Below are 27,375 nucleotides of genomic sequence, written 5' to 3'. Positions count from 1 at the left end.
TATATGTCCGGCGCAGACACAGTCATGTACAGTAGGTCGCTACTATTTAATAATAATAATTGTTCACAGGAAGGAAAAGGCGCAGTATCTGTCACATTTTTTAGCTGTGGACACCTGAACCGCGCCGTAAGGGAAGGGAGGAAGGTGGGAGCGAAAGTGGAAAGAGAGAAAGGGGAGCCGTAGTGGAGGGCTACGGAGTAATTTCGACCACCTGGGGATCTTTAACGTGCGCTGGCATCGCACAGCTAACAGACGCCTCTTCGTTTCGCCTCCATCGAAACGCAGGGTTCGGGATCGAACCCGGGTACTCCGGCACAGTATTCGGGCGTCTTACCACTGCACCACCCCGGCGGGGCACATTGATGCAGTAGTGCTTTGTTAACACAAGTGTGCAAGTTTACTGAAGGCAGTTTGTGACACCTTTCAGAGCTAACATGTTGTCGAGACTGTGTGGTTTATTTAGCGCTTATCAGGACATTGCAGCAGAACGTGTAGCTGGGCGTAAATGTTGAAAATGCTTTGCTGTAAAGAGAACAAGCAATCTGATATCACGTGCAGGAGGCACATGGCAATTACTGCTTGTGCCAGATGATTTGCCTTTAATCTTGTATTTAGCAGAGGAAAAATCATTAGAAAAGTGACAGATGGAAGCGTTGGACATCTAGATATCAAAGAAAAACAAGATTTGAGGGGAAGCCTCAGTTCGCAAGCAAGCATTTCAACAAGATGACTTCTCTTCTTCCAGGTAAATACTGATCCTCTTATGGAAATGTTTGCTTGTAAACTGAGACTCATGCTCAACCCTTGTTTGGTTTTCTTTGATACTGTGTATACATTTTCCATTCATTCTGGTAAGTGCTTATGCACACTTGCAATACTCGTGTGCACTGCATATGCAGAAAAAGTTCAAGAAGCTGTGGAATTAAGTAGATACTAGCTGCTGTCGAGAAAGCCATCTCCTTCAATAGTGTGTCATCAAACATGAAAAACTAATGAGTGCGCGGGCTTGCTCGTACAGCTGATAAAACTCCTCATGACAGCTCTTTTATGAGACAGCCTTTAGAGCAGCCGCAAATCATTTCTTGCAGTTAATTGCCAGGTGTACAAGAAAGTAAACTCTAAGTATATGCAAGGAAGGTTGTGTGCATCAGTTTTGTATGGCCAATCTGCATTCATTTTCACTTATTCACAGGGTTTACTTATGCTGCAGTTGATGAGGTAATGTGTGGATATATCTGCAAAAATATTCATTTGTTTTACTGATATCCTTTTCTTGATGTGCAATGTTTACTTCACATTTACTTCAGCATATATAACATGTATGGAATATCCATGATGGAAAATAGCGCGAAAGTACTCGAAGGACGGAAGGAAGTAGGACACGGACATTTCCTTCCGTCCTTCGTGTACTTTCGCGCTATTTTCCATCATGAATGTTAACCAACTCGCCCAACTTTCGGCATTACTTAATGTATGGAATATCCTAGAACTAAAATTGATTGTGGCAAGACGTATGAAGGGTCATCAGGAACTTGAGCTCAAAAGATGAGCTAATTCTGGATACCTTCACAGCTGCTTTGGTAATTGGCGAGATGCGATATGCATGCGAGCACTTGACCAAATGAGCGCCATGCAAAGCCGGCTTTGTCCCTGCGGTATTATAGTTTATTTCAGAATACATTAAAGAAAAAAAGATGCCGTGGTTCGATCGGTTCACCGTTACTAGTCGTCACAGACCTGTCGCCGACAAAACTATATCGATTCATGATAAGTGGGAGGCTTAGCGCGGAACAAACAAGGACAAGAGGCACACAGGACGAGCCCAATCGTCCCAATCTAATAACCTGCCTAGGCATTGTTTAAGTTGCAACTGCCATCCACTTTTCGGGCAAACAAAAGTTCTTGGTCGGTCTAAGGCATGGTAGAAGAACAAATGGTAGCGTAACTCCCATAGAAGCCTGCGTGTCGACTCTGAGCGAGGCTTTAGTTTCCCAGCGCCCCCTGCGAACTGTGAGGCATAACAAACACGTGACGTTGCTTGTGACGTCACAGGGACGTACTTTTGGCGGGGAATTTGATCGTCTTTTTACTTAACGAAAAACAAGGCCAACAACGACGGAGGCAGAACGATGCTCGGATAAGGCAGAAAAATGGACACCGTAACTGTTCAGCCAACTTTACTTGACATGGATTTCTACTGTCAAGTTTTACGTTAACTGAAATGTTACGGCATCTTTAACCACCTTATTATAGCATCGTTCTGCCTCCGTCGTCGTTAGCCTAGTCTTTCGTCGCGCGTCATGTAAACGCATTCTGGGGCTTATTTCTTCGGGCACGTTTGTGAACAAGGACCTTCAAGTGAATTCGGCAAGCACATGGATAGAATCACATGGCTTGAGGCATTTCACTAAGGGCATAAATGAGTGAAGCTGCGCTGCACAGAAAGCCAGGCTTTATTAATTCACGATTACTTACATAGACGCTTCACGACAATGAAATCTAAGTATAGGAGAGCGACCACCGCTCATTCGTCACGGTCTTCATAAACTCCTCGTGATAACAAAATGACCTGAGCGTAGGTCTCCAAACGAGACGCGGTGAGATTATAAAAGGGTAAAAGATCTTGCTAACAAACAAAGTATACATATCAGCGTCAAAGAACAACAAAAACAAACGAACGGAATAACTAACGCTAGCGCTAGAACGCCAACCTGTAAGAGCTTAGGTAAGCAATTCAAATTGGGATTGCTAGTATTTAGAAGTTAATGCGTCTGAGAAGTGAAAATATCTACGATATAGCTTCGCTCCAATAAATCTTGCCCTGTTCATGATTCTCATATTTTACTCGCGCTTCATTTGCCACTGAAAGGAGTCAATGTGAGGTTACAAATTTACAACTTAAGCATTTAACATGTTCATGAGAAAGATCCCATTGACAATAGGAACATCACTGTAATAACAGCTAAAGCACGTTCAGCGAACGTTGGTGCGGTAATACGACGCAGTAAGCAAAACACGCAGCAAGGGGAGCGGAACGGAAGGCTTTGAGCAATCGACACGCTTCTTGGGGGCAATAAAATCTCACTTTCACCGCTCAATTAAAACATGCAGCGATACGCCGCTCATGCAGACGTGTATCCGTAAAACAAGCCACCACTTTTGCGACGTGCCTGGGAGGCCGAGCCGAGCCGCCGAGCTGTGACGCAGCATTGTCCCATCGTCCGGAAATGCGCACATGCAGCGGTAATCAGTTTCTCATCGAGCACAGACAGTCTTCGCCTTGCAGTAAAGCTCTACCAAAACCAGCAGAATGAAATACTGACTGTTTGTTACAGATAACCCACTCTGTACGCAGCACGCAACGATGAACGTTGAACCGGGGCCGACGACGCACCCATTCCGCAGATGCAAAAAGCTTTGGTCTGAACAGTCTGAACCATATCTGAGCTTTGGGCAACTACGCAGCAGATAATAAGTGGCCGAGAGAGGCCGTTAGAAACAAGTTAAAATATTATTAAAAACGTGACACGTTTTTTCTTACGCAAGAAACAAAAACTGCATTCATTCCTGAGCGCGAATATTATGTTTACTTTCTAGTTCTTTGGAGTTCTGGCAGATCTTATTTTCTGTGCGTTAGTAATTTGCCTCACAGTTCGCAGGAGCCCTCATCATCGAGTTGATGCCGCTGGCAGTAGGCAGCTGCACGCGTTTTCTTCCGAGTTGCGCGACCAGTTGTACATTGACCTTGTCTAAGGTGCAATTAGCAAGAGAGCTTCTTGAGGCGTCATTCATCCATAGATTAGGAACCGATAAGTGTGTCAGTGAAACGTCGGTTATTCTGTTGAAAAAGGAAGCATTGTTTTTAAATGCTGTGTAAGTTTTTTTGTATGCTTCCGGTATTTCTTCTCCATTTCTTCTGTTTTATCTGCCTTTGGGTGGCCCTAGATTATATTGAATTATCTTTCCAGTCATGCAAATTCAGGGCTTTATAGAGCATGCGCACATATTTTTCCTCGAGTTCGTACATTTTTCCTTCCAATTTTCAGTTGTAAGTTAGCGCTCGTCCTGTGTGCCTCTCTTGTCCTTGTTTGTTCCGCGCTAAGCCTCCCACTTATCATGTATTACCAACTAGCTCAGAACTCTACTTTGCTATATCGATTCGGGGGGCTTATTCAAGTGTGATAAGCTGCGACGCGGAAAGTGAGCGGCCGCATATAGGCCATAGAGAAAGAGATTAGTAAAGAGCGGACACTCGGCGAAAACTGGCCCCAGGAAATGACGCGCGACTTGTTGCGCTGCCGCCGATTGATGGATGGCGGCACCTGCGCGGACATGCGCGGACGCGCGCGCGACGGCACTCGCTGCAGCGGTAGCCCGCCGGAGCAGACGACAAAAAGCTGTCGAAGGGAGCGAGCAGTTGTCTGCTCGTGCCTCGCCGCGCCTGTGTGGCACAGACCGCATATTTTATCTCTCATGGGCTGCTACGCGGAACGACTGCGGTTTGGAACGACGTCAAGGTGAGCAACGTTTTTTTCTGAACTACGCTGCATTTGAAGCAGTTTACCATGACCACGCCGGCCGTTGCCAATTAAGTTTCGCAGCTCGTGAACAGGCGCGCCGGCTGTTCAGGCATAGAGAAGTTCAGGCGCAGTTCGTGTTGCTCCAGCAGTTTCCAACCGCGGCGAGGTTTAATATGTTGTGTTCCTGCGAAACTGAGCTGCATTTCGAACAGTTTATCTCAGCACACTGGCCAAAGTGGCATGCGAAGCACCAAGGCACGCCGTTGCGTCAACATGGCGTAGCCGGCCGGCGCGGCCAGGCCTGATGCGGTTTGCCGAACGACAAGTTTTCCTGAGTGTCGCGTTTAACAGGGCGACGGTAAGGTGGGAAATGTTGCATTCTTGACTTTCTTGTCAAACTGCGCAGAATTGCAGGCAGTTTAGATCACTATGGCGGCGACTGCGCTTCACAAAGTCGCGCGTGAAGGGCAAGCTAACAGGCATGACAAGGCGTGCTGGCCGCCGCCGTAACGTGACATGGCGTGAGGCGGTTGCGCGAACGGCTAGTTCTGCATGGTGTCGCGTTTAACAGGGCAACCGCAAGGTGATAAATGTTTCATTCTTGTCAAACTGCGAGGCATTTTGGGCAGTTTAGCTCCGCACGGCGGTCCGCGCTTCACAAAGTCGCGTATGAAGGGCAAGACAACATGGCGTGCTCGCCGGCCGCGGTTTTGCGAACGGCTAGTTTTGCGTGGTGTCGCGTTGCATGTAACGGGACAACGTTAAAGTGAGATGTTTTATGCTGCAAGCTTCACTGCTTCAGCTATTCAGTGCTTTTGAGGAGTATTGTTAGTTTAGTGGCTGTTATTTCACGCACTGTAAAAATGCATTTTCAGATAATTTCGCTTAACCTGCATTTCCTGACCTCTACGTTGCAAGAGTAGCTTTTGTATCAATTTTACAAATGACAGCTTTTCTGTTCTGGACCATAACTGCTGCTCAGTACGCTCCCACATGCAAAGATGTGTGCGCCGTGCAGTGGGCTTACATTTCATTGCAACCTTCTGCATCATGTTCATTCCTTTTCCAACAGCATTGAATGGACCCACGGACTGCAGCCGAAGCGCGGCAGATGCGACGAGTGAACGGAGTGGCCTTCCCCCAAGCGTCAGTACTTCTCTCTGCCCTGAGCAATACAAGTTACCCTTGCTAAGGTAGCCGCGACTGAGACTGTGTAGTTTATGTATAATGCCTGTTTTGTTACATATCATTTGCCATAATTTGGAAATCAACGTTATGCTATTTTTTGTCTCTACCTAAGTGCTGTTCTCGCCTTGTGTATTTTTATTTTTCTGTATTTTGCACATCGTCTAATGTGTTCCAAGGTTTGTCAATGCATCCATCTACATCTGTTGCACCTCTTAAGTGTTTTATATGCAGCAAAATAAATGTTCATTTCACAAAGCGCTTGGCGTCTTTTCTGCAATATCGTTTTGCAAAGGCTGTGGCGCAGCTGCATTGATGGCCAGTTTAGAGAACTTGGAATCTCGTTTTCATGTTGTTATGCATGCTGAAAATGAATAGAAACCCTAGCAGACCATGTAAAACCAAAATAATGCGCCAAAAGGGCAGGGAAGAACGCAGCGCATGATAGCATTCAAATCGCGCGCCTTTCAGCAAGACCGGAAGTAGTTGCCGCCGGCCGCTTGGTGCGCTACAGTCAAATGGGCCGCTGGGCCCTATGAGAGTGTCCGCTCTTTACCAATCTCCTTCTCTATGTATAGGCGAGCGATCACGCAACGGGACCAATTCTCGTTACGTGCACCGTCCAAGATCGAGCACAGTGTTACGCGCTGCGTGGCCTGCAGATCTTGAGACGCCTGCTTGACGCTGCGAAGAATTCAGCGATCGTCGTAGACTGCTCCCTTACGCGTATTTGGTGATGACGTTCTGAGCAGAATGAGGCTAAAAAGCGCTATGATTAAGCTGTCACAACTAAGAGTTCATACGTGCGCTGATATCTACTTATGTATGCGACGCGAGAAGTCGAGCTGCATAGTACGTATTGTTTACCGATACTTATCCGTAGGTGTTCCGTGCCTGTAGAAGGCAGTTGATACCAGGAAAGAAATCGTACAACAAAAACCGACGAGGCTATACCTAAGTAGCAGAAAGTGGTATATGACGTGGGGGCCCGCGTCGGGCCCGGGTGGGGGGGAGGGGAGCCCATTTGGGCCCCATGCGGGATTTGCAACACGTACCTATAGTGGCCCCGTGAGGGCTGCCCAATTTTGGTGCGATCGGTCTCAATCTGTATTCACGTGGGCAGCCCAAATAGGGCTGCTCGCATTCAGCCCAGATAGCCGAATGTGGGCAGCATACCAAAATCTGTAATGGGTAAGTGGTGCCGCCCCGTTGACCAAGGTTTTAATTTTAGGTTGATAAATCCCTCTTATACCGGAGTTGTACTGGCGCGGGCTTTGCGCAGGCCAATCCGCTTCGGGCTTTACTGCGTGCTGCCCTCATGGGTTAAACCTGGCATTTTCGGGGCTACCCAAGTTTCATTAATGAAGCGTGAAACATTGAGCACTATTTCTTTAACTTGTATTCGACACTTAGTTACACAAGAGAAATTTATTCCCAGCACTACAATAATGCGCGCCGTCCCACATCACCCCCGAAATGTTGGTCTGAATATATATTTCGGTGTTGTGTGTAGAATAATGACGCAGGAAAAATTTGGAGGTGGTTCAGTACATACTCGTAAAGCGGAAGAGTTAATGCTGCATATTTCCTGCCAATACTGCATTATTAACTGTGTTTTTAGAGTAAAAATAGTCTTTATTCATGGCATGATATGCTTAGGGCAGTTATCATAAACCTCCCGAAGAGACAATTAGCGGCCTTTATAACATCAATTGCATAAATAAAATGGTGCGTTAAAGATACGGTGGAGACGTTTCAGAGCGGCAAGCCCGCCTACGGCTAATTTGGGGCCCACTGCGGCCTCTCATGGGCAGCCCCGATTTCGCTGATCTTATTTTTACCGCATGGATTACGAATATAGGTTGCATTTGCCCGCAAGTACCCCAAAAATACCCATGTGGGCAGCGTGGGGACATGCCCGACCGGAAACCATGCGGGAGCTATTCGGCTTTTGAGTGGGGAGCCCCGTTCGGTGTAGCCCGTCTTCTATTCGCTTTAGGCCAACATTTGTATTAGATCTGCCCTAAAGTTCCCCGCAAGAAACCGAAGCGGGCAGAAGCGGGAAGGAGCACTTTCCTGTCCCGCTACAGGTCATGCGGAAATTATCTAGGTTTTTGGTGGGCAGCCCCATTTGGGGCAGCCCAGTAATAATCTGCACGAAGCCCACATTTCGGTCGGGCCTTCCCTCAAGTACCCCCCGAGGGTGCCATGTAGGCAGTGCGCGGGCATACTCGAATTGAGCCCTGCCGCGGCCCATGCGGGACCTATTGGGCTTTTGAGTGGGCAGCCCCAATTAGATTAGTCCAGGCGTTTTCTACCAAAGCCCAAGTTTTCTTTGCATCGGCCGTAAAATTCCCCAAGCGGGACCCTTGAGGGCTTGATGTGGGAATATGTACTCAGCCCTTTCCACGCCTATATGATTCCCAGATGGATAAAGCAGGGACAAGCCCAGCTTGATCCCTAAAGGGGGCACTCATGGGTGTTATTGTGGTTGTCTAAGCCCAACTGGCCCATACGGGGCCCAGGTGGTCCAGGCAATGTGTGCTGCTTGGGTATATATGAATTGTCGACGGCACTTTCAGTGCGTTCCGCGGAAATTGGAAATGCATCGATTCTCTTGCGTCGATTACTAGAGCACGAAGGAAATACATGAAACTATGTGCCACTGTGCTGATATGCACTGCGAAACGCTGCTGAATCAGTTTTTCGTTGGTATGTTTCCTTTTTCGCGGTGCTACGAGCGCTGTGCTAACGGGTTTCCATAGCGCGAGCGAGGGGCGTCTGCTACTGGACCTCTTTGGCGCGTTGCATGGTTTGACCGCCTGGTGCCGCATGAATTGCTGGAATCGCGAATAGACAGTAGATATTCGGAAAGCGTTTACACATTGGATCCCACCAGCCTGATGTGATCCGTACTCTAAGTGGCGTCTCCGACGCGCTTATTGATGAGGTTGGGCAAAAGCAGTGGCTCGCTCAGTTTACAGACTACCGGCTGAGCTTAAGTAAAATTTCCTTCTATACTGCATCAAGACGGGATTTGTGAGATGGGTCGACGGAACAGACAGTGAGCTAGTTTCCTTTGAATTGAACGATTGATATGATCAATGGAGTAAGGATAGTGCTAGTGTGAGCTAGGAAAGCAATTGGAAAAGTAAGAACGCACGCTCTCTCAGCTTTCCTCTACGAGCGTGAGCAGGCAAGTATTCCACGCTTCTCCACCATCGCAGTACACGTTAGCTACAGTTGTTCGCACATGGCGCTGCAAAGTTACCTTCTAGAGCCATCACTTCATTCAAATCACGCGTGCAGTGTGCCAGACCGCATGTAAAGGGATGCTCTGTTTCGTTTCACGGTAAATGTAACGCCACATAACAGTTTCACGGTTATCCACGTGCTCAGCCGCCCATCCCTCGAGGACAAACCAATATGTAATGAATTACAAGTTCGAAGGCGTTCAGTGCACACCCAGCACATTATGAAATAGTTGCAAAGACCATGAAGCGTGCAATAAAACGCGCTAGGAATATTTCGCCTACGTCTTACTTGCACAAACTGCACTGGGTGGAAGCACAAACACGTGGAAGAATGTATCAAAGGAGTGATGATGCGAGTTGTATACTTTTCCGACTTCCCACAAAGCCCATGAAATGACGCCCAAGTGGTGAGCCCTCCAGAGTGACTCTAGATAAATCAATTGTCGCGTTCGGTCCCTGGCCGGACGCCGAGCGCGGCCGTGTAGCGTTTGGTCCCTTGCCGGACGCCTAGCGCGGCCGGGCAGCGGGAGGAAGGAGCTGAGACTTGCCCCGATCCCGGCACGATAACAACAACCCTTTATTTCGCGCGAACAGCATCTTATATAGCAAGCACACATGTGACCAGTGACGTCACGGACAGACAATGTTTCAGACGCGGCACAGGCGCTATCAGCACATCTCCCCTTTTCTCTGAAAAGATACACTGGCATTTGCAACAAACTTAGCACTGCCACCAACAAAGGATGAACACTTTTTAATGGATGCAACCAATGCTCAAAACAAAATAACAGTCAGTCATTGAACCCATATCGGTCTGGCGGTCGGACATGACGGCCAAATCGTGTTCTATATCCAGGAGGGCTAGTTTGTGGCAAGGGGGTATTAGATGGATCGGCAGGTGCCTTCGGTTTAGATGGATTAGTTTCCTGTTGCATTTCTACCCGACTATCATATGCCTGCGGAAACTCATAGCTGCTTACTTCTTCCTCGCAGTCATTCTGCTGGGAAACAAAGCGAACCAGGAATTTCCTGTTTTTTTAGAACTACACCCGTAGAAGTTCTAGCTACATACAACCTCGGACGTTGTGCAGGACGTAAGACTGGCGCTTTCACTTTGCAGTCTGTCACCCATACGTCCGCTCCTGGTTTGAGGACTGGCAGCGGAAGAGCCCTATGACGACTATTGAAGTACCTACGCTGCCGCTGTCGGATGGTTACATCGCGATCTCTGAACTTTTTCCGGCTCACCTTCTGGGGCAGAAGGCTCTTGGGAGGGACAGGGACTGTTGTGCGTAGCCGCCTGCCCATCAGAAGCTCTGCAGGGCTTTTTCCCAGTGGCCCTGGGGTGTCCCTGTACGCTAGCAGCGAAAGATAGGGGTCCTTAGCTTTTATAATCAGCCGTTTAATTGTTTGGACCATCCTTTCTACTTCCCCATTTGCCTGAGGGTATCTGGGGCTCGTCGTCACAGTGCGGCAGCCATAGTCGCGAGCAAAAGACTGAAATTCCTGAGATACAAATTGTGTTCCATTATCCGAGATGACAACCTCTGGTATGCCATGTCTTGCAAAGAAACTTTTGAGGTGCATAATGACAGTGACACTTTTTGTCGAAGATAGCAAGGCTACCTCTGGGTATCTAGAAAAATAATCTACTGCCACCAAATACCATTTTCCCTTAATATGGCAGAGATCAACACCTAGCTTTTTCCAAGGACGCTGTGGAGTAGTTGTCGGAATCATCGGTTCCGACTTTTATTGCCTGTGTTCCGCGCACACTGGGCAATCAGTTACCAAAGCTCTCAGCTGGCAACTCAACCCAGGCCACCATACGGACTCTTTGGCTCGAGCTCTGCATTTCTCGATTCCTTGGTGACTCTCGTGCAAGCGCGTCAAGACCTCTGCGCGTAATTTTTGTGGAATAACCAGCCACACACCTTTGAGTAGCACGCCTTCAGCGACTGTCAGCGTTGCTCTTTCCCGCCAATATGGACGCAACACCATCGACAGCGATGAGAACTTGGGCCAGCCTTCCAGGCTGAATTTTGTGAGAGCTTGACAGATTTCATCGGCTGCTTGTTCAGCTTTGACTCGTTCAAAAAGGCTAGCCTCGACGGCATTTGTCAAACAGCCCGAAACGAATTTCGCGACTTCGCCAATACTCAGCGCATGAGCATCAATTTGGTTTCCCTGAATCGGGGCTCTAGACAATACATCTGCAGTAACGAGGCTCTTACCCGGGACATGCACAACCGTAAAGTTGAACCGTATAAGTCTCATGCGAAAGCGCTGAATACGAGGAGGCAAAACATCCAAAGTGATTTTCCCAACAACGTTACAAGTGGTTTGTGGTCGGTTTCAAACAAAATTTCAAGACCTTTGATGTACCCTTCGAATCGTTCTGCCGCCCAAGTCATTGCCAACGCTTCCTTCTCAATCTGAGAGTATCTGGTTTCGGCAGGCGTCAACGAGCGTTACGCAAATGCAACAGGTCTTTTTTCATTGTTTGGTTGAACTTGTATCAATACGGCCCCCAAACCGAATGATGACGCGTCAGCGGAAAGAATCGTAGGGTACTTTACATCATAGTTAGCCATGACGTGCTTCGAAGAGAAAACGTCTTTGACGTACGAAAGCTCTTGCTCTTGGGCTGGTCCCCACGTCCATTCGGAACCCTTCAAAAGCAAGTGACGTAAAGGCGCCGTTTTCGAAGCCAAATCTGGTATGAATCTTGCCAGATGATTAGCTATACCGAGCAGCCGTCGAATGTAAGACACGTTAGCTGGCGTGACCAGTTCTTTGATAGCACGAACGTTTTAGGATCCGGCTTGATGCCATCTTTACTAAAGCACACAGACAAGAAATTTTATTTCAGTTACCCCAAAGGAACACTTTTCTTTGTTTAGCGTAACACCGACACTGGCGAGACGATCTAAAGTTAGACGCAGGCGTTCGTCATGTTGAGCCTTGTCGTTACCACAAATGAGCACATCATCCATCAGGTTTATCCCGCCTGGGATTCCTTCAAGTATCTGCGACATTTTCTTCTGAACGATCTCGGGTGCCGACGTTATTCAAAACGGCAGTCTTTGAAAACAGTATCGCCCAACTGGCGTTATGAACGTAGTTAGCAACTGGCATTCGGGCGACAACTTAATCTGACAGAACCCAGAGTTGGCGTCGAACTTCGAAAACACAGACGCACCACCTAAAAGACCGAGGCTATCATCATCAGTCGGCATGACATAGCGTTCGCGAAGTACACTTTTGTTTGAGTCAAGTCAACGCAAATACGAACCGCTCCAGATGGTTTTAGTACTGGCACAATTCCTGCACACCATTCTGTTGGTTCTACTTTGCGGATCACGCCATCTCGCTCCATACGCTCGAGCTCTTGCTTAACTCGGTCACGCAAGGGTAAGGCTATGCGACGCGCGACATGAATTGCAAAAGGTGTCGAGTTCGGCTTTAGTCTAATTTTGTATTCTCCTTTTATCGCTCCTAGACCACTGAAAAGCTGCGGGTAGGAAGCTTCGACAGCTGTTGCGCTACTGACCGAGTCTGCAAATTTAATAACTTCCAGAGCCTCAAGCGCTGGGAGACCCAAAAGTACGGAGCGTAATGGTGAGACCACGTACACAATTTGCTGTACAGTGTTTTGTTTCCACTGGATAGTGGCATGAAACTTTCCCAAAACATTCAGTGGCTCATTCGACGGGCCTGTTAGGTTTAGGTCGCACTTTTCTAGCCTGGTAGGTAAACCGGGAAACGTCGAGGGCACAACAGAAACTTCGGCACCGGAATCAACTTTAGCGAACGCCGGAGTGCCGTTAATGACGAACTGTACATACCGAGAATTAGAGTACTCCCCGTTCACCACGCCAACGAAGAACGCCCCCTTGTCCATATGGAGAGAAGAAAGCTCTACCTTCTTTCCATCACGTGCAGCCTTTTTTCGACATACAGCTGCGAAGTGTCCGGAACAACCGCAGTAGTTGCATTTGGCTGCTTTTGCCGGGCACGAGGCTCTGGGGTGCGTTCCTTGACCGCAGTTGGGGCATGGCCAGGGGTGCCTGGTCGGTAGGACTTTACTCTAGGACGCGGACCTTGTATTCCAGATGAATAGTTCTTTGACGAGCTGTCCGAGTGCTGTCCTGAAGAATACTTTCTGGGCTGCCCTTGGTTGCTGACCGCGTCAAGATTGCCCGTCGCCGTTACCGAGGGTTCGTCGCCGGTTTCTCGCAGTTGCAGCTGCTGTCGTTGGACGGTCTCCTTCAAACGCGCTTTTGCCAAAGCGCTGGCGAGAGTCAAATTCGCATCCATTTGAAGCGACTCAGAGAGCTTAGCGTCCCTGAGGCCGACCACGGACCTGTCGCGGATCATGCGTTCCTTTTCCTTGTAGTCGCACCGCTCCGCCATCGTGTGCAACGCGGTAAGGAATTGGCAGACGGACTCTCCAGGTTCTTGAGTGCGACGGTGAAAGCACGCGCTCTCATAAACAAGGTTCCTTGCTGCGACGAAGTGCTCGTCGAACTTTTTTTTGGCGACTTCGTATTGCTTCTGTTCTTCTTCGGGTAATGAAAAAGTAGAGAAGATTTCTCTTGCTTGCCTGCCCATCGTATAAAGTAGCGTCCGGACCTGCGCTTCTTCATTCCGCTCATTTAGGCCCGAGGCGAAGCGGTAGTCATCAAAGAGTTGGATCCAAGAAGGCCATTCAGACGTCCGGTCGAAGTCAATCCTTGGCGGAGCTGGAACCGCGAACATGCCGTGAGAGGGCTTGGCTGCGTTGTCCTCTGACATGGTGCCCGTTGAGAAGTTAAGGCAACGCCTCTCAAACGCCAGAGGATCCCACTTCTGACACCATGTCGCGTTCGGCCAGACGCGTAGCGCGGCCGTGTAGCGTTTGGTCCCTTGTGCTGATAGCGCCTGTGCCGCGTCTGAAACATTGTCTGTCCGTGACGTCACTGGTCACATGTGTGCTTGCTATATAAGGTGCTGTTCGCGTGAAATAAAGGGTTGTTGTTATCGTGCCTGGATCGGGGCAAGTCTCAGTTCCTTCCTGCCCGCTGCCCGGCCGCGCTCGGCGTCCGGCCAGGGACCAAACGCTACACGGCCGCGCTCGGCGTCCAGCCAGGGACCGAACGCGACATCAATGAAACTAGAATGCGTTGCAGTGGTTCACTTTCAATTCTTGATAGCATTGGTTCATTATCTGAATGCGTCGCCAGGACATGGCGAGATCCCGAATTTAGCCAAACTCGGGGCATCCTGCATAGATAGGGCCTTAGGAAAAATATATCCACACAGGATTCGTGATAATCATTACAGAAGAGTGATACAAGAGTAGGCGTAGATAATGTAGTTTGATGTCAAGGCACACAGGGGAACTGGTTCATTCTCTATAGTAGACCAGTTCCTAGCTCTTCTCTCCTGCTGCTGAGAAGGGCTTTACCGTCATGTTGTACTAAGGGACGTCGACTGTAATGTTCAAGGCAGCCGGTGGTAGGCGGCCATCCTTTGTTCATTGAAGTCGCAAAATTCGTCAGCGCCTTATTGTTCTAGCAATGAGAGGAGGCCCCCAGCACGCAGGTTTGGGAGGGTGTCCTGGGCCTCTACAACTAAAGACCGGCGAAGGCTCACTGCGTCTTTGCAGCTTCGGCAACCAAGCGGGTAGCGGTTGCACGTAGCTGTTCAGCGGGGATCTCGCTTCGTAGCAGGGCCTCCCAGGCAGGCATCTCGGCTCGTGATATTTTCTCTGACGCCCAGGTAGACACGACACTCGCAATTACGCGTTCGAGTGTCCCTCTCGCTCCACAAGTCGAACATTTGTCATAGTCTCTTTTTTTCGGTTTGGTTTGGTCGACCCAAACCGCGTTTACTAAATTTCTGGTCTCAGACGTCGCCAAGAGGCGGCCTCTCTGTTTGTCAAGCTACGGTCTTATGGTGTCATCAGTCTCCTTCCTAATTTATCTTTTTCAAGAAGTTCAGTACACGCCTGGAGCCGCTCATCTATGCCCCTGTGACCCGGAAGTGGAGAACTTGGTTTAATTCGTGGGTCGCCTCATTGCCGTGGACGGACGCGTGTGTTGGGGTCCATATTATGCTGATACTGTGGTGCAGCTTGGCGCGACACAGATCGATTGCCGCCTCGGGGAGTATTCTGCCCTTTCCGGAATTGCATATAACTCGGTCGCTAAATATTGTTGTGGCTTCGGTTCCGATTGTTGTGGCTTTGGTTCCGATGCAAGCGAGTGCTATTGCAACTTCTTCGGCCATGTCTATGTTTCGGCTTCTAATTGAGGCGGCAGCGACGGGGAGCCTCGGCCGTTGAGCACCGAGGCAACCGCCGTCCCATGGCATGTCCTGCTTGATGTTGCCTCCCATTATTCCTACTGACGAGAGCATCTCACACGAAAACAGGTTTGTCCGGCTCTGCACAAACGGTGCATGGCTATCAACCACGTGCGCGGTATCGTATGTATATAGATGGCCGAAAGAGGTCGTAGTTTTTTGTTGCCGCACGAAATTTGCCGCTGGTACACTGCGAAGTAAATTCCACGCATGCAGCTGTAGATATTTCCATTCTGCCGAAGAAAAGAGGTCCAGCTTCGGTAATTGTGCCCTGTATGATTAGGGGCACCTTGAGCTTGTGAGTACTGCCCATGCCTGGATCTTGCACGTCGCTGTCAGCAGTAAGACGTTTTTTTACATCAAAAGCATGTTCATCAGAGGTGTCCTGACGCCCTCCAATGTGCAATCAAAAGTATTTCTTACCAGAGTCGAAATAAACATCTGTACAGGCCGCAAAATTGCAGCAATTGACTTTTCGGGATTGCAGCAATTCTATTGATGAAGCTGTCTTTGATCCTGGACACGCTTTTAAAGGCATGGGGAAAAGCAAGGCAGGTGACGGATACCTCATTACGTCGATTGGGCTAAGAAAACGGCGGATGCCATGACATCCAAACTGCTCAAATAGATGAATTACCGAACTCCCAACGCTCACCCTACCAGCCACGCTTCACCCTCTAAGGTTTGCGTAATTAGCAAACACGAACGTAGTGATTGATCTGTCGCCTTCCGCTAACCCCGGCGGTTATCGGAAATTTCAGTGCACTTTTTGATTGGGTGTAGGTATCAGGCGAAGAGGTTGCGGCAGCTTGGAGACCCTCTCGGTGTCCGCGCCGTTGTGTTGTTGTACTAAAGAGACGATTTAAGGACACCGCCGCCATCATTAAAACTGTGCGGCGTGGCCGCATTTCGTTTTATCTTTAACCATGTGCTATTGGCCTAATACAAACTCTGATGGTAGCAAACCTCTCTTAATAGGAAGTGATCCCTCGTTATAACGTGCACGACGTCGATGTTTGACGAACAGCAGTAATTACAGTGGAAATTCTCTGTTTACTGACCTTGATCAAGAAACGGATGAGTTTTCGGGAACGCTACGGCTCCCTGGTTCGCAGTTGTGAGCAACAGGGCTGCTGTGTTCCCGAAATGTCTGACGTTTTTTGAGCAGCGTTTTTTGACCAGTGACCAGCGAACTTGAACGTGGACGTTACAAATGGGCTTTGAATTTTCTAGTCCCAAATAGTCCCAAACAGTGCGCTGACAAACCACAACATGATCCAACGTCAAGGGCTGCTTGCGCGCCCGGACTAAGGGAAGCCGTGCTCCCCTTGTTTTCCCGTGGTTACTTTGTCAGTGCTACATGCGTCTGCTTTATAATAAACTTAGTTGTTTATTACATAGAAACTTAGAAATGGCTTCCAGCAAAGCATTCATTGACGCTATTGATGATATTGCTTCTGATTCAGCTTTCTCATGACGAGAGGTCTGTCACGTTGGACATAGAGCAAACTAGTTACTCTAGTTACTCATTTCACTCCTTTGTAGAAAACTACGAAACTAAAACAAACGTGTTCGTTATCATATTAATGCCAGAACCAGACAGCTCTCGATGCAGTGTATAAAGCCCCAAATTGATCAAGTGCGTATAGGCGGACTACAAATTGAGAATGGCCTATATTAAGGAATAACGAGGCTGCTCTCGCGGAAAAAGGACAGCTATAAAAAATCAAAATGAAAAGCACATATGGCGCCTGCCGGCCGTTATCATAAGCAAACTACGTCAAGGTGGATCAGTGTGCGTAAATGCCTTGAACTAGGCTACGCCTGCATTCTCCTGCTCCTGGTGGCCAGGTTGTCGGTTAAAGCATTGACATGACCAGTGATAGAGATTTTGTGAAAAAGGAAAACATTTCTTAATGTAAATTCCTTGCAGCAAACGAGACTGTCGAAGCATTGGAGTGTATTTAAAAGACTGCTTTCGCAGATGAAGGTATTCCTGCCAAGGGAAGCTGGGCGATCGCATTGCCGCTGGGTGTACCCGGTCGTGTTCGGAGGAGGTCTGGTGAGCGGAGACACCGTGCAAGTCGAGCTTACCGCGGGACCCCGCAGCTGCGTCCTCTTGACAAGCCAGTCCTTCCCAAAGGTACCTGCTGTTCTGCCGTTAACGAGTTTAAAAATTTGGGTTCACAAAAAATAGAAGGATCCATGTTTTTAGCACCTGTAATGCTGTTCAGTACTTTGCAAAATGAGCACAAAATAATTTGAAGTCCAGGCTTGAAAAGTGGTTCATTGTCGAGCCTTAGCTTCCCTTTTAAGCATGTCTCGTCGCAATAGCTCGCGTAAATCATTGCAGCTTATACTTTGCGGCATAATATTAATGATTCCCTACTGGATCATGCAAGTTAGATCACATTGTGTCTTTCTGTATTTATTTGGTTTTGGTTTGGTTTTGAGGTTTAACGTCACAAAGCAACTCAGGCCTATGAGTGACGCTGTAGTGGAGGACTCCGGAAATGTTGACCACCTGTGGTTCTTTAACGCGCACTGACATCGCACAGCACACTGGTCTTTCTGTATTGAGTGCAAAAAGTGTTATTCTGTATGCGTTCTTTCTACCCGTCTAAGTTTACTTGATTTATTATGGCGCAAGCCTTACTGGCCTAGGTTGGCGCCTTAAGTGTCCGCGAAATGTGGCGCCGGAAGTTGGTCCTCCCTGACGACCTCACCAAGGAGCGTGTGTTACAGAAATTTCCACACGAACTGACACTTGAGACATAAAATGGCTGCGGCTTTTTCGCATGCTTGGTTATGCTGTATTGCTGAGACTGTTCACATAATTTTCATAGCGGAAGCTCGACTATTGCTAGAAGCTGTTGGCAGCGGCAAGTCCCAGGAGGGGAGCCAGCGGATGACATGAAAAACGCTAAAAAGGAACTGAAAAATATATATCCACGCTGAAGGAAATCGCGCTGCGTTTTGCTACGAGGGATTCATTGGGGAGGGTCGCCACGAAATGATGCAGTCATCGGATAACCCAAGCAGTGAGTATGCCCTATTCCTCCAGGTCTATCCCATCCTCATCGTCAATTTGTGTAGGCCGTAAAAAAGGGTGGTCGAGAGTCAGTGGTAAAGAGACCACATCGAAAAAGCCGAAAAACAGCGTTTATTATGTGAGAGCTGCAGTTCATACGCGCTTCGTTCACGTGGCCATAGAGGCCAATAGCCAAGCACAGGCATACGCAGACCAACGAGTACAATATGCAAAGCAGAAACGGGAGCTGGAAAAAACTGAAATAAGAAAGATATATACGAGGCGCAAGATATTAACACTATGAGGGCTGCATTAAAAAATTTCATTCTGCACTGGCGAAGAGCCGGCAACGAGCCAGCAAAAAAATTAGTTGTGTCTTAGCTCTGCTTAATCCTAGTTGAATTGCGAAAGCAACGGCGGAAGCTTCTTTTGTCAGCTACGTTATTAGCCTACGTGTCTGCGTGTCGTAGGGGTCATGAGAATGCAAACGGTTCTGGCAGGCTGATTCTGATATCACTCTCCTGTATGAAAGGAGAGACCCAAATTAGCAGCTCCTGCCAGTGGCATAGGGTTAACGTGAATTCAAACCTCATGAGAGACCACGGACACGGCAAACAGCGACGAGCGGTTGTACCTGGCGTAGTATTGCTTTCACAAGAAAACAATAGTAGCAACAAACATAAATATAATGTTGTTATAAATGAAACAGCGCGAAACACGCTGTTTTATTAATAACTATGTATCCCAAAGTCGCCCGCTTAGCTATTCTGTTGAAATAAATGAAATAAATATAAGCAAATGAAAACATCTATTTCCTCCACCCCACTGCGCCATTCTTGGTAGAAAAGAAAAGCAGCTCTTAACCCCTCCAGCCCAAACTTCAGGATGGCTCGGAATAGGAATAGCGGGCCGGAGGCGGCATCCACCTTCCCATCGCGAATGATCGCAACTCAAGTTGATAGCTCGTCCCAATTTTCTGATACCTCGTTAAGTCGCACAAGCCATCGAAGAATCAGTCCCGCGCACGTGAAGTTTCCTCTCACAATGCCGAAACCAGAGTTTTTGAGCACTGGGACCTTTACTGCTGTCGCGTTAAAATTGGAGGGACACTCGTAGAAAATGGCGTGTCTCAACGGCCCCCACTGCCGGATTTTCGTGAACGTACTCTACCACTTGCTTTATCACTGATCCCTTATTTCTCGCACTCTTTTGAGCATACCCTCGTAAGCTACCGATTTATGTCGAAGACTAGCCGAGATAACGCCCGCTTACCAAGTATTTACGAACGACCATGCCTTGCGCAGGTAAAATGACCTGGATGGCTCGATTCCGTTCCAATTCGGGTAGAGGAGTTGGCAGCTCCAATAAAATTGGCCGCGTGACGCCACACAACACTATGTCCAATCAGAGGGCGGCTGCCACCTCCGGTGGTATGATGGGAATTTTTCGCAAACAGCACCGCAACTTTTGCACAAAGGTGCCTTTAACGCTTTCGAATTAAAAAATAAACAAGTCCTGTCACGCTCTCGTCCGTTGATATTGGTGAGTTATTAACGATGCGGCACTAATGGTGCGCACATTCCCAGACACTCTCTGAGTGAGTGCGGTAGCTGTCCAGTTTAGGGGGTGCCAGTTTAGTGCCCAGCTTTCGCCGGTTCAAGCCAGAGTAAGGGTCAGAGCCAGAAGTAACAAGAAAAGCAACTTTATACACTGCAAAATACGATACAGGTAAATTCACACGAACAATTAAAATACACAGAGTAGAGGTTCACAGAAAGGCAAGGCTAATCATGTAACTAAAAAGAAACTCAATAAGCACAGAGGCTTTACAACACAGAACAATACACGAGAGAGTCAGAAAAACACACACCAAATTGTTCACCGGGCACTGTAGCAGACCGACGCCTGGAGAGTCACGATGTGGCCGCCATGTGAGATGGGCGCCACTCCCTCGAATATCTGTGGGCTTGTCAGTAGGGAGTGAACTCAAGGAGCCGAGCGAACTTGCGAACTTGCCGCAATACTACTAGCTCACACACTGGCTGGCTGGCAAAGCGACGCGACCTCAATAAATAGGGCGCACTGCGTCTGTCTGCTCTTACAGGTAATGTTCTCTCTTTTAGCGTCCCCTTCTCCTCCCGCCGAGCCGCGCGTCGTCACTGGTTAGGCGCGGCCAAAGCCTGACTAGGGAGATTGTGGAAGCATCGCAGATAGCACGATCAAGGGATGAATGCGTTAGCAAACCGTCGGTGGCTCTATCAAAAACAGAGATTTTCTTAGCTTAGGTGGCACGTGTACGTGTCTTTCCTTCTTTCCCTTGCTATACTGAAGTGTATAGCGCTCCGGAACCGCAATAGCGTGCCAAAGCCGGCGCGCACATACAGATAATGTTCGCTCTTTTAGCGTCCCCTTCTCCTCCCGCCGAGCCGCGCGTCGTCACTGGTTAGGCGCGGCTGAAGCGAGGCGCACCAGCCTGACTAGGGAGATTGTGGAAGTATCGCAGATAGCACGATCAGGGGATGAATGCGTTAGCAAACCGTCGGTGGCTCTATTAAAAACAGATTTTCTTAGCTTAGGCGGCACGTGTACATGTCTTTCCTTCTTTCCCTTTGTCACCCGTTAATAATTAGACGGATTATTAACGATGCGCCCTTAACGGTGCGCACACTTGCAGACACCCTTAGAGTGAGTGGGGGTAGCTGTTCCGGTCGCAAAGGAGATGCCATTGACCTGCGTGGCAATCTCAGCCGGAATTCAACTACCTTGTAGTGACAGAAGGGGGTGGCCGTTTGGTGCCCAGTGGTCGCCGGTTCAAGCCAGAGTAAGGTTCGGAGTCAGAAGTAACAAACGAAACTAACTTTATACACAGCAACAGACGATACAGAGGAATACACAAACACTAAAATTGCACAGACGAGAGGTTCACAGAATACAAACGCTAAGCATGCATCTACAGAGGTATTCGATAACACAGAGGCTTTACAACACAGATCAAACGCGATAGAGTCACGAATACAAACACCAAATTGTTCACCGGGCACTGTTGCAGTCCGACGCCTCGAGAGTCACGATGTGGCCGCCATGCATGACGAGCGCCGCTCCCTCGCGGGTGCGTGGGCTTGCCAGCAGCAGGTGATCCCCGGGAGTCCAGTCGAAGCACTGGCGAACACGCCGCAACCACTGACTGACTGACTGACTGACTGACCACACAAGCTGCGCGGTCTCTTTAAATAGGGCGCTTCGCGTCTGTCTGTTAACACGCACCAGAGCTAGCGCGCACACACACTTAGCTTCGCTGGTTAGAGCGCTCCCTTTGCCTCCCGTCGAGGCGCGCGTCGTCATGAGCCACGACCCGTAGAAAATTTGGAGATCTCTGGCGTATTTCTGTCTGATGAGTCACGGTCATCCCCGGGCAATGGGAAAGAGGGTGACGGCGACGCGTATAAAGCTACGCGCTCTCTCGCGCGGGGAAGGAGGCCTTTTCTCGAACTTTGTGGAACCTCCATGCGGCGCAGCGGGGGCCTCGCGCCGCGCCAGCTTGATAAAAATGTGCGCCGATTTCGCGACACCCTTGCTATACTGAAGTGTATATATATTGTTACGGCGCGCGCCAAGGAGCGCTGCGCCATAAAAAGAAGAGGCGCGGGACGAGCGCGAGACGAGCGCGTGGCGCCAGCGCGAGGGTTAGAGAACAAAAGAAGAGCGCCGGGGCAAGTGGTGTGGTGGTGGTAAGAACATTTATTTACACAAGGGCCAGGAGGTATGTTTGGATCGGCCCGTAAGGGACCTATCCCTACAAGCACTAGGTGGAGGTCCCTAGTTGGGGACCCCAGTGGCGGTTGCCGCCGCTCGGGTGCGTCCGACTAAGGCTTGTTGGGCCTGTAAGTCGTGGCAGCCGAGCAGGACCGCCTCCCAGTTCTCCCGGGTTGGGTTGGGGATGGGGGGAATAGCCGGGTTGGAGGGGCATACCCACACCATGTGATAGATGTCAGAAGACACCGCTCCACAGTGTGTGCAGCTGCCACTAAAGGTGGGGTCAAAATGTTTTAGGGCTGCCGGGCACAGCAATGTATTGGTGAAAAGGCTGAGAAGAAGCCGCTCATCCGCCTTTTTGAGACCTTTACATGGGCAGGGATAAAGGCGATGACAATTTTGATAGTACGTCGTTATATCTTTGAAGGTGTAGGCCGGATTAAAATCGGGTTCCTGATCGGGTAGGGAGGAGAAAACAGCCCGGTGAGAGAGCGCGCGGGCGGCTGCGTCTGCTGCCTCGTTTCCTGCCAAACCCTGATGAGCAGGGGCCCATATAAGGTAGCGGTGTGCGGGGTCCGTATCCCGTATGCAGTTTAAGTAAATTTTATAGGCTAGTAAGGGAGTCCAGCCTTGTCTGACGTTCCGAGAGGCTCCTCGCGAGTCGGTAATCATGTATTTTGAGTCGGAATGAGAGGCCGCGAGAGCAATCGCCACCTCTTCTGCGTGTGTTGTACTTTGGGCTCTGAAGGTGAGACCGTTAACCGTTTTGCTGCTGTGAACTACAGCGGCCGTGTACCATCCCCCGTGGTGAGGGCCGGAGGCGTCCACGTAGTATACACCTGTTTTGTTGCCATAATGTCGGGCTAGGGCTTCCGCTCGTGCCAAGCGCCGACCATTATGATCTTCGTGTGACATATTCGCTGGCAGAGGTCGCACGCAGAGGGCGCGTCTCCACAATTCTGGGATGCGAAACCTGTCTTCCATGAGTGTGGTGTGTTGGATATGGAGTCGAGCAAGAAGGCGGCGACCCGACTCTGTTTGCGACAAACGCGTGTACTGATTTGTAAGGTGCGCCTCCCGGAGCTCCCGAAAAGTATTCACCACCCCAAGGGCCATAAGACGGCTGTTTGAAGTAGTGATGGGGAGGTCCAGGGCACGCTTGACAATTTTGCGAAGGATAACCTCAAGGGCATCCTCCTCTTGTTTCCGTAGGTGGAGATAAGGTGTTGAATATAGAATCCGACTAGTCACGAAAGCGTTTGCCAGCCGCAAGGCATCCTTACTTCGCAACTCCCCGCGTTTGTTTGAAACCCGGCGGACCATGCGGCCCACCTGGTCCCCCACCTTACGGAGTTTCGCCAATGTAGTGTCTGACCGTCTGTGTTTGTGTGTGTAGAGTCCGAGTACCCGTATCTCGTCAGCTTCGTGTATGGGACCACTGTCTAAAGAAAGAGTGATTTGAGTTGTGCACTTTCGCGAGGGGCGGAGGTGCACAAATTCTGATTTTTGTGGGGAACACTGAAGACCACAGCGGCGGGCGTAGCGGTCTACTATCGTCGCCGCTGTTTGCAGGCTGGTTTCAATGTCCCCGATACTGCCAAGCGTGGCCCACAGGGTGATGTCATCGGCATACAGGGCGTGCTGCACACCAGTGACACCATCGAGCTGGGCAGGCAGGTGCATCATAGCCAAATTGAAGAGCAGCGGGGAAAGTACTGCGCCTTGGGGGGTTCCCCGCGTGCCGAGTAGGTAAGGACCAGGCTCATTATCTTGGATGCGAATGTAGGACTGACGATCCGTGAGAAATTGCTTGATGTATTGGAATCTGTTGAGACCACAGTCGGTCTGGCTTAGGTGGGTGAGTATAATCTCGTGTGTTACATTATCAAATGCCCCTTTGAGATCTAAGGCGAGTACTACCCGGTCATTATGGGGGCATTCGAGTGGGTCAAGGACTTCCCGACTGAGTTGCAGGAGGACATCTTGAGCGGATCTGTGTGGGCGGAATCCGAACATGGTGCCTGCGAATACATGTTTTTGTTCAAGATATTCAGATAGCCGGTCCCGCACCATCGTCTCCATTAGTTTGCCCACACAGGAGGTGAGAGAGATGGGACGGAGGTTATCTGTGTCAATTGGTTTCCCTGATTTAGGAATAAAGGTTACCAGAGCCGTTTTCCAGTCGCTTGGCAGGGGGGTGTCCCCGCGCCAAATCGCATTGATGTAGTCAAGGAGGGACTGGTATGCCGAGTCGGGCAGGTTCGTCAAAAGTTTGACGGTGACCTTATTCCTTCCCGGGGCAGTGCCCCGTTTCATTTTGGCAAGAGCCGCCCGCAGAGCATGGAGTTGGAAAAGTTGATCCAGCTCTGTGTTCTCTCTGCCTGCATAAGAGTATGATGATCCACGGGGGTCTTGGGCTGTACACAGATACTGGTCCCGGAGTTTCTGTGCCAGTTGAGTAGTGTTGCCAGAGAAAGCATGCATGGCTCTCTGCAAATGTTTCTGTGTTTCGGTTCGTGTTTGGGTTGGGTCGATGAGGGCTCGAAAGAGGCTCCATGTGTTGCGGCTAGACATTTGTCGCGCGACCGTGTTGCATCTATCCACCCAGTTGGAGTCGGCGAGATGGGCCGCGTACTCAGCCGCTTTCTGGGTGAGCTCGGCAATTCGAGCTTTAAGCTTTCTGTTGTGTTTCTGGCGTCGCCAACGGCGGACGAGGCTGCGACGGGCTTCCCAGAGGTGTAGGAGGTGGTTATCCACGTCCGTAACCGCCTCTGAGAGCTGGATATGTGTTTCATGCGAGCGAAGGTGTGTCAGCAGCTGTTGGGACCATGCTGAGTAGCCCTGCTCGGAAATGGGTGTGTTATCAAGTGAGTCAAAATTTTGCCTGAATTTCGTCCAATCTGGGATACGGGCTTGTGTTGTGGGACGTTTGAGCGGGCGTGTGTGTATTGTAATGTTAAGGATGTAGTGGTCACTACCGAGGGTTTCCTCGGTGTTGAGCCAGTCTGCGTGTCTTATGTTGCGAGTGAAGGTTAAGTCCGGACACGTATCCCGTGTCACGGAGTTTCCTAACCGTGTTGGGCAGACCGGGTCAGTGTGGAGGGTGAGGCCCAACGTGGACGCAAGTTCCGCCAACTTACGTCCGCGCGACTCCTCCTTGCGATACCCCCACAGCTGACTGGGAGCGTTAAAGTCGCCCACGATCAGGAGGGGATCGCGACCCGCTACTCTTAGCGCGCAGCTGAAGAGGTCCGCGAATGTCACTCGCTTGAGTTTGGGAGGGCAGTACACGTTGAGTACATGCAATGGCGGGTCCCTGCGGCGGAGTGGTAGGATTGTCACCATTACATAGGAAGAACCTAGTTGGAGATCGAGATCCACCAAGTTGGCTGTGCATGCTTTGTGTAAGAGAAGACAAGACGCGGGATCCTGTTGGAACGTCGTGTAATTTGAAAGTGTGGCGCCTAGGCCTGGCTCCTGGAGGGCAACCACGGCTGGTACAGACTCGAATGTTTCAAGGTAGAGGCGGAAATTGGCCCGCTTAGTGCGGTCCTTAAAGCCTCTACAGTTCCATTGTGTTATTAATGTTGAGATGGCCGAATTGGAGGTAAAAGAGCGCCTTTGACTAAGGTGTCTCGCCATGATTTAACATTTTTGGAGGGGAGGAGGAGGGAGTGGCTGCCCCAGAGCCAGCTACCTGCGGCACCAAGTAGGTTGCGGCAGGAGCGGGGCAGCTGTCCTCATTGTCCGAATCAATGATCCGACGGTTGAATTTTGCAGGACGGGATACGTCCCTAATGGGCCCCGACCGACGGAGGAGGCGGGGGTTGTCCGAGATGTGTTTTGAGACGACCGCGGGTATGGCAGTTATGACCTTGGTGAAGATCTGGTCCATAGCGGCCTCGATCATAGATTGCATTTTTGAGGATAAGCGTTCCTCCATCGCGGAGATCGCTGTCACGAGGGCTGGGGAGAGCTCCGCATCGCTCTCCATCGCGTCCGAGTTCTGCGAGCTCGGAGCGGCGGACGCCAATTTTGATTCTAAATTTTGAATTTTGTTCAGTAAAATTTCATTCTGTGCCCGGAGCACGTCAATCTGTTTTTTGTATTCCGCATCGAGCGCGGAGTCGGTGAGTGGGGAAGAGGGGGGCTGGGGAGAAGAGGAGGCGATCCCCGCCCAGCTGCTCACCTGTTTGCAATGTTGGGGCGCGGATGCCCGGGCGCCGGCAGCGCCACCCGTCTTAAGAGCCGGGAAGTGGTGCTTGTCCATGCCGCTGGGCGGTGGCGGTGGAGGCGCCTTCTTCTTCCCAGGCGGCGTTTTGATGTCGGTGGCAGGAGCAGCAGGCGGCGTTCCGCCATTGCCACCTGGAGCTTGTTGCCTTGGCTGCCGCCGTTTTGCTGGGGGCTCACGGCGTTTGGCCTTGGGGCCTGGTGCCTAGAGCTGGCGGAATTTTCCCGTGCAGTCACGTGAGTTGGTATGGTGAGCTTGCCCGCAGACTGCACAGGATGGACTGCATTCATGAGGTGCCTTGACCCCGTCGACGGTCGGCACCGTTTGGCCACACAGGCCGCACTTTTCGTTGTCCGGGCAGGGGCATGTGTCCGCCCGGTGGCCCACAGTACCGCATCGCACGCAGGCCGGGACAGTTCGCTTGTACGCACGTACAAGGGTCACTTCTGAATTATAGGGAATAAATCGCTGCACCACTTTGCCCACAAAAGTGAGCGCCGCGACGTTTGATTTCCCAAGCTTGCGGATATCGGCAAGCTCTCCAGCACGCCACTGGATCTTGTTTTGGAGTGACTCACTGGTCTCGTAGTTTGCTACGGTGATGACGCCGCGACACACATCACCAGTGAATTTCAATTGGCCGTACATGGGGAGCTGACCTTTGGGTGACTCAATTTCGAAATCACGCAGAAGCTTGTCAGCGACGTGCGGTTGTCGGGTGCCCGCGACGATAAGATTTTGCTCCCACGTGGGGAGGAGGCTGAGCGATGCAGCGGCCTGGGTGCCCAGGTAGGCTGCGAACGCTGCTCCCAGCTCGCCATGTTGGAACCGGGGCAAGTGGTGTTTGCCTGGTGTCCTTCGTTCTTCTGTGTCTATCTCTAGGCGGGCACAGCGTCCCACAACATTTTGTTGTCAGAAGTGGGATCATGCCGCTCACCCGCTCCCAAAGTCAAGGACCCGACGCGCCAGATGACAGGACTCTGCCACCAGGCGATGGCGCCGACGACGCAGCAGCTGGCGCAAGCGTCTAGGTCTAGCTGCGCTAGACCTAGA

At 50.1% G+C, this 27,375-nt stretch overlaps 2 protein-coding genes and 1 pseudogene across 6 annotated transcripts in view; 1 reads left to right on the top strand and 2 right to left on the bottom strand.

Moving 5' to 3' along the window:
* Nucleotides 1-27,375, top strand: part of LOC146194276 (uncharacterized) — a 288,211-nt gene that overhangs the window by 102,843 nt on the left and 157,993 nt on the right. For all 5 annotated transcript variants that reach the window (XM_084596036.1, XM_084596038.1, XM_084596037.1 and 2 more), the window contains one exon: nucleotides 17,292-17,450. In XM_084596036.1, coding sequence (XP_084452162.1) covers nucleotides 17,292-17,450 — 159 coding nt within the window. The remainder of the gene's footprint in view (nucleotides 1-17,291; nucleotides 17,451-27,375) is intronic.
* Nucleotides 9,557-10,606, bottom strand: LOC146194278 (uncharacterized; annotated as a pseudogene).
* On the bottom strand, nucleotides 12,804-14,414 carry LOC146194277 (uncharacterized). The gene is made up of 2 exons (XM_084595937.1): nucleotides 14,409-14,414; nucleotides 12,804-13,807 (listed from the first exon to the last, which is right to left on the bottom strand). The coding sequence occupies exons 1-2, from the start codon at nucleotides 14,412-14,414 to the stop codon at nucleotides 12,881-12,883; spliced, it is 933 nt and encodes a 310-aa protein (XP_084452063.1). The 3' UTR covers nucleotides 12,804-12,880.

The sequence above is a fragment of the Amblyomma maculatum genome, chromosome 3 (genome assembly GCF_055883805.1).
Source record: "Amblyomma maculatum isolate TAMU_Amacu chromosome 3, ASM5588380v1, whole genome shotgun sequence".
Taxonomy (NCBI): Eukaryota; Metazoa; Arthropoda; class Arachnida; order Ixodida; family Ixodidae; genus Amblyomma; species Amblyomma maculatum.
The sequence above is the reverse complement of the archived record's forward strand: the minus strand, read 5'-3'. Positions and strand labels throughout refer to the sequence as shown.